The following is a 7,863-nucleotide window of genomic DNA, read 5'->3' as shown; positions in this document are numbered from 1 at the left end:
TTTATTCTTTTTTATATATATGTATAATTTTATTGTGATTATACAGATGGTATGATTAATGTATAACATCACAAATTGTGCAAATCTCACACTGTAAATCAGGGGTCGGCAAGTTTGTGTCGTGGAGGCCGATTTGCATCATTGCCTAAACACCCAAGGGCCGAACCTCAACATTGTTGCCTAAAGTAAAGAACTATTTTCTGCAAATGCCCATGTTTTACATCAGTGTCAGGCCTTTGGGATCCACCATTACCCTCGGATGACGAGCCGAGGACCCAAATCAAACTGTCATTTGTCATATATCGTATAAAATATTGTATTTTCCACACAAGTTTTTGTTGAACAAGCAGTAGATTTCCCTTTAAGACTGAAATTATGATCAAAACAACCCAACAACATTCATTTTAACAGACACAGTTAGTGTTTCCATGTAGTTTCAGATGGAAAATATTGAACATTCCCTATAGACTTGCGACCCACCAGTAGAGAATCACTGTTTAACATTATATATGACCAAGAGGGATGTTCTGGCAGGTATTTGATCTCTTATTTGCAAAATAATAGTTCTCAAAATCATCTTGGCCAGAGGTTATGTGCTGGAGGGCCGGATTTGGCCCGTGGGCCTGACATTGCCTACCCCTGCTGTAGATATTTCACTATGTGCACTTTTAGCATTATTTCAATATAGTTTTTAAAAGTCTATACTAGAACCCTAATGTCCTGTGTTGTAACAGGCCATGCTGTATCGTTAGACGACAGAAAAGTCTAATCTGCTTTTCTGTATTGCAGATTCGACGCTCACAACGATCAGGATTAATCTTTGACTTTTCCTCTTTAAAAAACTGCTGCAGTTCAGTGAGATTCGGGTGGTGTACTTACTTATTCCACACTGTCCTGTGAATGTTTACATGTTATGGCCAATAAAAATGTGATCAGATGTAAGTGTTTGGGTGGCATTAGTTTAAGCAGACACTGTTTAATCATTCGATGAAGATCAGATCACAATAGTGATTGTTAAATTTTAATTTTAGAAATGTGAGAAATTCCAAACGCTGAACTCACTTTTTCTCGCGGCTGCATTCACTGACAAAAGCTAAATGTAACGTGAGAAAAAAAAACATCTTATATTTAAAAACCCATTTATTTTATTATCATGGTGTATTCTTTCATGTTACTCTTTGTTTTGTCTTTCTACATCAACACTAAAACTTTCACTTCAGTAATCATTTGAGTCACTGCTTTTTTACTTCTACCTGAGTAAAATCAAGAAGAAAGGAAGGAAACACAAAGGCGATATGTATTTGAATGATGTGACTTCCTCTTTTCAGCGCGTGTTCGCAAATCATTTTAGTTCGTCTGTCGAGGAGCAGCTGGGTGTGAAGATGGGCTCCCGTCTCCTCTGGACTCTGGCCCTCTCCCGTGAGTTTATATATAAACATTTAATTATAGATTAAGGCCTTTGTTCACCTGTTTCACTCTCCTCGTTTCAGTTCTCACAGCTGTCCTCTGCAAAGGTAAGTCTCACTGCTCATTTCGTGAAATCTTTCAGCTGCCTTTGCAACAGTATTTAGGATTTTAAAAACAGTAACAAGGCAAGGCAAGTTTATTTGTAGAGCACAATTCATACACAAGGCAATTCAAAGTGCTTCACAGTTGAATAAATATAAGAAAACAAATAGAACGTGTTGACCAGGGTCATTTTTGGTACTTTTTTTTCATTATGATTTAAAAAAGAGCAAACTCAGTTGTTTCACCATAAACGGCTTCACACAAACACCTAACTATGAGTCATCTTTCATATTTAAAAAAAAAATAGTCACACATAAAAAGAAATCTAAGCTTCTGCCTGGGTATGTAAACTTTCAAGCACAACTGTAAGTCTTTGTCCAGGGCTGTCAACTCTCACGCTTTCCTTTTCCATTTGAGTAGGCTACCTTCACACGCTCTCACGCCATAACCCTCATATATCTCACGCTCAACCAAAAATAGCCCTGACTTCTACTTTCGTGTCCGTGTGTCTATATTTACTTCTAGGGTCTGTCCGCATCGCAGCTCCTCTGTGCAGGTGTGTGTATGTGAGAGCGTTCCTCTTGCGCTATTGGATGTTCCGGCGTCCGCCCCGCCCCTCTTCCCCTCGCATGTGCTGCTGCCGCTGCAGTCGCTCTCTCCGCGTCGACAGTCAACAAAACAAGCGTGGCCGAACCATAGACTGTAAAAAATAATGGACGTCTTCTGCTCACTCCTCCCCGTTTACCATAATAACCACGGTCGACGGGGAATTCTTGGCGGATTAACAGACTCCTCCTCCCCAGCTCTGACAAAGCATGTTCCTAAAAAGGACATAAGGGCGGGATCTTCACTGTAGACTCGGCCCTTGCGTGACGTGTAGCTCGCGCTGCTCCAATGCTAACAGTCCGAGCCTCATTAAAGCAGTACTAAGTAACTCTTCCCCCTAGAGGCCTTAAGCGCAAATGCAGGTGTCGTAGCAAGTTACGATTTTTTTACTTATTAATTGTCTTGGAGAGTAAATACTACGCTGACAGGAAAGGCGAAGGGAGAGAGGGTCAATGTGCATCCAATTATACAATGGAAATATTTTTTTCACTCAAACTTGGCTGTAAATACTGTTTAAAGTGACTTTAGCCCGCAGTTAGCTTTGCCCGTTAGCATGTTAGCTTCTTCTTCGTGATTCCATTAGTGTGTATTGCTTTCTCCAGACCGGTGGCAGTCACGTTGCAAACATGGTTTTCTGGCCAGAGACACCAGGGGGAGATGAGAGACCCTCCAATCATCCCATAAACACTTGTACTATCCCCACAGGGACTACGGGAAGGATTTATTAAGGTAAACAAGTTACTTAGTACTGCTTTAAGTGCAAGATTTCAAAAAATCATACTACGAAAACCAGCCTGGTTTCATATATTGTGACTAACCCAGCGTTATCTCAGGAGGAATATCTCGCCTAGTCTAGTGTTGAAAAAATAGAAACCAGGCGTTAAAGTTGTTTTTAAGGTGTCTAAACTCCAATACCTTTTCAAAGGGGGTCTAGTTGCGATAGGGAGGTACTACAGCAATGGCGGAGCAATGATGGCCCCCAGTGTTGTGGTCATAAAGCAGAGCAGCCAGCGGCCATTGGGCCGAACGGCGCGGTGACAAAAAGAAAAAGTTTGATTTGGAGATATTTTAGCGTGACAGCAAAGAGACTCGATGCAGAGCGGGTGAACACACAGTCCAATGTTCTGTGCTTGAAAAGTGTCCAGTTAGATCTTTTGACTGATGAGTAGGGAGTCTGTTACTAAAAGTAGAAGTTTTCATACTACGGGAGTTTGTCATGATCAGACATCTTAATAGCAGCAGGTAGAGAATTCGGCTGGATCAAATACAGCATGTCCTATGCAACAATAGATCATTGTGGTGAAGGCAGCTCCATGGTGAGTGTTAAGACACGATTACATACGGAAGTGCTTGCTCATGTGCAAAACAAGTCACAAGCAAAAGTCAGCAGAGTCATTTGTGTATTTTTGTTTCTAACCCAGCACTCTAGCAATTTCATATCAAATTTGGGAGCACGATTATATTTTTGTTGTGTGTTCTCTGTTGAGCCTGACAAAAATGTATTGTGCAGAGTCCTGTGTGTGCTCATCATGCATGGTGTACAATTTAGTTTAATGCTGTTTTATTTTATATTGCTTTCTTTTTGTGACTCTGATAGCTATTAACTCATTGACTGCCAGCCATTTTCAAATTAGCAAGCTTCCCACTGCCAGAGGTTTTTCAGGATTTTGACTGTTTTTTCAAGACCCACAGAAAATTGAGGTCTAGGTCTATGTCAACACGAAACCCACCAAAAGAAAGATTAGACTCTCTTCTTTCATCTAAAAAAGTTTGTTTGTACCTCTTTCCATTCTTCAGTAATCGTCCGTGGAAAATACACAATCACCCAAAATGCTGTTTTCTGACCAAAAAGCCGAGAAAACGAAAGAGCAATGCTGCCACCTAGTGACTCAATAAAGGAACTTGTAGTTCTTTTATTGAGTCACTAGGTGGCAGCATTAGGCAGCACAACAAAGATTTTAACACCAGACATACTCAAGGCTTTGCTGCAGCTGATCCCATTGAAAAACCCAATTGACGTCTATAGATGTCATTGGCAGTCAATGAGTTAAAATAATAATTATATTCAACGTTTAATCAAACATGCTATAAAAATACTCAGAAGATATACAGAATATTTTCTAAATTATATGTTGCTTGCTTTTTGTTGGTAATAAAAAGTAGAATGACTGACATGAGGCAGGGAAACAGGAGGTACATGACTTAAAACACTAACACTACTTAAAAGTAGAATCCAAACAAGCCTAACATAAATGTTTTAAAAAGTGATATCAGGGTATGTTTGAAGAATGTTTTAAACGTGGTTCTGACCTTCATGTAACTGACTGTCCTCAAATATGCACAATTCTTCCGCTGCGTAAGCACTTTACGTTCCGGTTACTTTACTCCTGCCGTCGACCTTGTCTTGGAGTGCATGTTCCTCGCTTTTTTCGGGTTCTTGCGATGCTCTGAGTTCGCTCCTACATCCAATGTGTTTGACCAGTCGATCCCCCCGAGGTTATCCAACCTTTCCATCCACACCTCTGACTCGCTCATTTTCTCTCTTCGCAGGAGTATAACTGACCAGCTCGGTGTTCCTTTCCTATCTACCTATTCTGCCTTAACTCTTCCATTAGCCCATACGAGCCTCTGCTAAAGTACATTACGCTTTGCTTTGCTTCCAGCGCTTTTTCGCACGATCCTCTGTTCCTTACCGAAGCAGGGAAGATGGCTTCTAGATTTTGGTTCAGCAAGCATTTTCGCAAGATCCTCCACATGTCTGGCATATCTTCTTTGCGTTACTCCATTCATTCATTCCGTATCGGGGCCGCGTCCTCAGTGGCCAGGGCCGGCCTTTCCGACCATAAAATCCAGACCCTCGGTCGTTGGTCCTGAGGGCCTATCTCTCTTACATTCGGCATAACCTCGACGACCTACGTCAAGCTCATTCAATTTTGTGTTCTTAATTTCTTAATTTTGGGGGTTATGAAGAGCTGGGTTCATTCGAGGCAGAGTCCCCGCCCACAGTCTCGCCCAGCTTCACAATATACATTTGAAGTGAATAAATTAGTGAATAGTGAATGCCATAAAAGGAGTAGGCAAACTATGAATAATGAAACAAATGCAATATGTTTTGGTGAGTTTAACCTCTTAACCCCCACCTGAAAAGAACACACACAGCTTCTTAAACAGCAACAAAATGAGACAAAAAGATTAAAATACAACAAAAGAGCGAAAAAAGGTGACAAAATGCATGAAGAAAACATAAAAAAAGCAACAAAAGAGTAACAGAAACGTCAAAAATGTCAAAAAGTGACGACATGAGGAAAGGATTCGTTTAGATGAGTTTTATAGGTCTTAGCTTTCAAATGAGGCAATAGGTCTATAGGCTGTGACCTTTTAGATTTGGCTAAAACTGAACTGGAGAAAATGCACTTGGTTAAGGAGGGGGTTAAGAGGTTAAAGCTCAGAAGGTTTATCACAGAATAAGACCTTCACTGAATCGTATGTGTTTTTCATAACTGGTTTGTGAATGTGTCTTTGTGCAGGAGTGACTTTACAGATTCCGTCCTCTTATCCATATCCTGGAGACTCAGTGACTGTGCGGTGTGTGGGGTCAGACACAGAGAGAGTGAACCTCCATAAAGGTGACACCGAGGTGCAGGCAGACTCTACTCATCAGATCACACGGACTGTCAGCTCTGTAGAGCTGAGGATCAGTCCAGTGTCTGCTGAAGATCAGGGATATTATTCATGTGTGGGAAATTGGAACAGACCACTAAATAAGAAACACCTGGATGTTACTAGTAAGTAGTTTACCTAATAAAAAATACACCTGTTTAAAAAAAAACACAATTTAATAAAACAGTGTTATTGTCGGTCTTCATCTGTGCAGGACAGAGACGCAGTATTGGGCTAAGAAGATCCAGCTACTACATCCCAGACCAGGGCAGTGTGACTCTGACATGTTCTGTGGAGGGTTTTCCAAACCCTCAGTGGCTCAAACGCAGCTCAGACTCTGACACTCACTTTAAAATATTGAATGAAAAAGCAAACATTATTAAAGTGTCTCGTGGAGGAGTGTACTCCTGCAGAGGCTCAGATGAGTTTATCGTCACTGAAGAAAGTTTTAAAGTCATCATCAGAGAGACTGGTGAGTGGAAACACTGTGTTTTGTCTTGAGCTTGTGTGGCTCATGTTTTTCCACGATATGGTAGAGTTTGTGCTTTACTTGGAATATTCTTTCAGAAGGGTTTGTTTAGTAAAACACAAAGACAAACAAAGCAATCAATCAATCAGTTGTATCAATGTCATATCTTAAAGCAACCGAGTCCAATAAAGAGAGAGACAGAGGGTGGGGAGACACACAAAAAAAAACAGAAGTAATATTTTTTTTAATGTATATTTTTTGCAGGTTTGCCTTTACAAATGCCTTCATGGGCCAATTCTGGAGAGACAGCGATTGTTCAGTGTGAGGGGCCTGTCCAAACACATCTGTACTTTTATAAAGATGGAGTCATTGTAAAAAATGACACGAATCACTGGTTTAAACGCACTTCTGAGACGACAGTGGAGCTGAGGATCCATGTGTCAGCATCAGACCAGGGATGGTACTCCTGTGGGATCAAAGAGGGAACATTATACAAAGGTCGTCAACTTTCAATACGCCCAGGTCGGTACTGCTCACATACAGGACTCTGATCAGTTTTCTAATTTGGTAAACAGTCACATTAACACGGTGGTTCTGGATCTAAATACAAAGAAACTGGGAAAAGCCTGATAATGTGTGATATATGATATAATGTTTTCACTACAGGAGTCAGCCTCAGTGTTACACTGACCACAGAAAACCACTTCATCCCAAACCAGGGCACAGTGGAGCTTAAATGTGAGGCACAAGGAGTTTCTGAATATGAATGGATCAGACGTTCTTCAGCTCAGAATTCTACCTTGGAAATATTAAAAGAAGACACACCTACTGTCAGTGTCTCTCGTGGAGGAGTTTACTCCTGCAGAGGAAAAGTACGACTTTATAGACTGACAGCTGAAAGTGAGAGAGTCACTATTTGGGAAACTGGTGAGTACATTTCTGTATCTTACCTTCTCCAACATGTTGGTTCAGAAAGATTAGTTTGAACATTTCAAAGCTGCTAATTCATCAGATGTTTTAGTTTTATAGGTAAGGGAAAGGTAAAGTGCTTTTATTGTCATATATAAAAACTCTGCATGTTGCCACAAACCAGACCAGCATGTTTGGAGAAAGAGAAACCTACACAGACACTGGGAGAAAATGAAACCTCAAAAGTCTCAAACATACAGGTCCCTGCCCTGTAGTGCATAAATTCCAGAGTATTTAGGGGGAAAAGTAAGTCTCTAGCCCATTCCTGTGCGGAGTTATGATTTTTTAAAGAATAACCAGAATGCTCAGGTGGCATTAAACGTGTCCAGCAGAGGGCGCTGACATAATAAGAGCTTAGGATATGAACAACGCATTATATAGCCACATGGTAAATGGACAGTCCGCCCCAGGGCGGCCGTGGCTTCAACAGCTACCACCACCGAGCCCTGAACGGGCTTCACTGTTGAGCCTTTGTTTTGTAGTTTTTCAACACAAGCGACCACTTCCCGTAATGCTCTGGTTTGCTTGTATTCTTAAGTTTTTCTGACATAAACGACAGAAGTCATTTACTGAACTCCGTGTGGCAGGAGCGCCATTGTTAATGTCCCAATGACGACAACTTTCTTGTCGCTGTTTCTGTCGTCACATCT

General features: G+C 41.1%; 1 protein-coding gene across 5 annotated transcripts in view; it reads left to right on the top strand.

Moving 5' to 3' along the window:
* Positions 1 to 7,863, top strand: part of LOC306961790 (Fc receptor-like protein 5) — a 101,644-nt gene that overhangs the window by 23,043 nt on the left and 70,738 nt on the right. For 4 of the 5 annotated variants that reach the window (XM_079554693.1, XM_079554689.1, XM_079554691.1 and 1 more), the window contains exons 2-6: positions 1,491 to 1,514; positions 5,643 to 5,900; positions 5,990 to 6,247; positions 6,509 to 6,766; positions 6,911 to 7,171. In XM_079554693.1, coding sequence (XP_079410819.1) covers positions 1,491 to 1,514; positions 5,643 to 5,900; positions 5,990 to 6,247; positions 6,509 to 6,766; positions 6,911 to 7,171 — 1,059 coding nt within the window. The remainder of the gene's footprint in view (positions 1 to 1,490; positions 1,515 to 5,642; positions 5,901 to 5,989; positions 6,248 to 6,508; positions 6,767 to 6,910; positions 7,172 to 7,863) is intronic. The other variant, XM_079554692.1, reaches the window with a different exon arrangement.

Source organism: Gobius niger, assembly GCF_951799975.1.
Source record: "Gobius niger genome assembly, chromosome: 4".
NCBI classification, from domain to species: Eukaryota; Metazoa; Chordata; class Actinopteri; order Gobiiformes; family Gobiidae; genus Gobius; species Gobius niger.
Note: the sequence above shows the minus strand (reverse complement) of the source record. Positions and strands in the feature narration are given on the sequence as shown.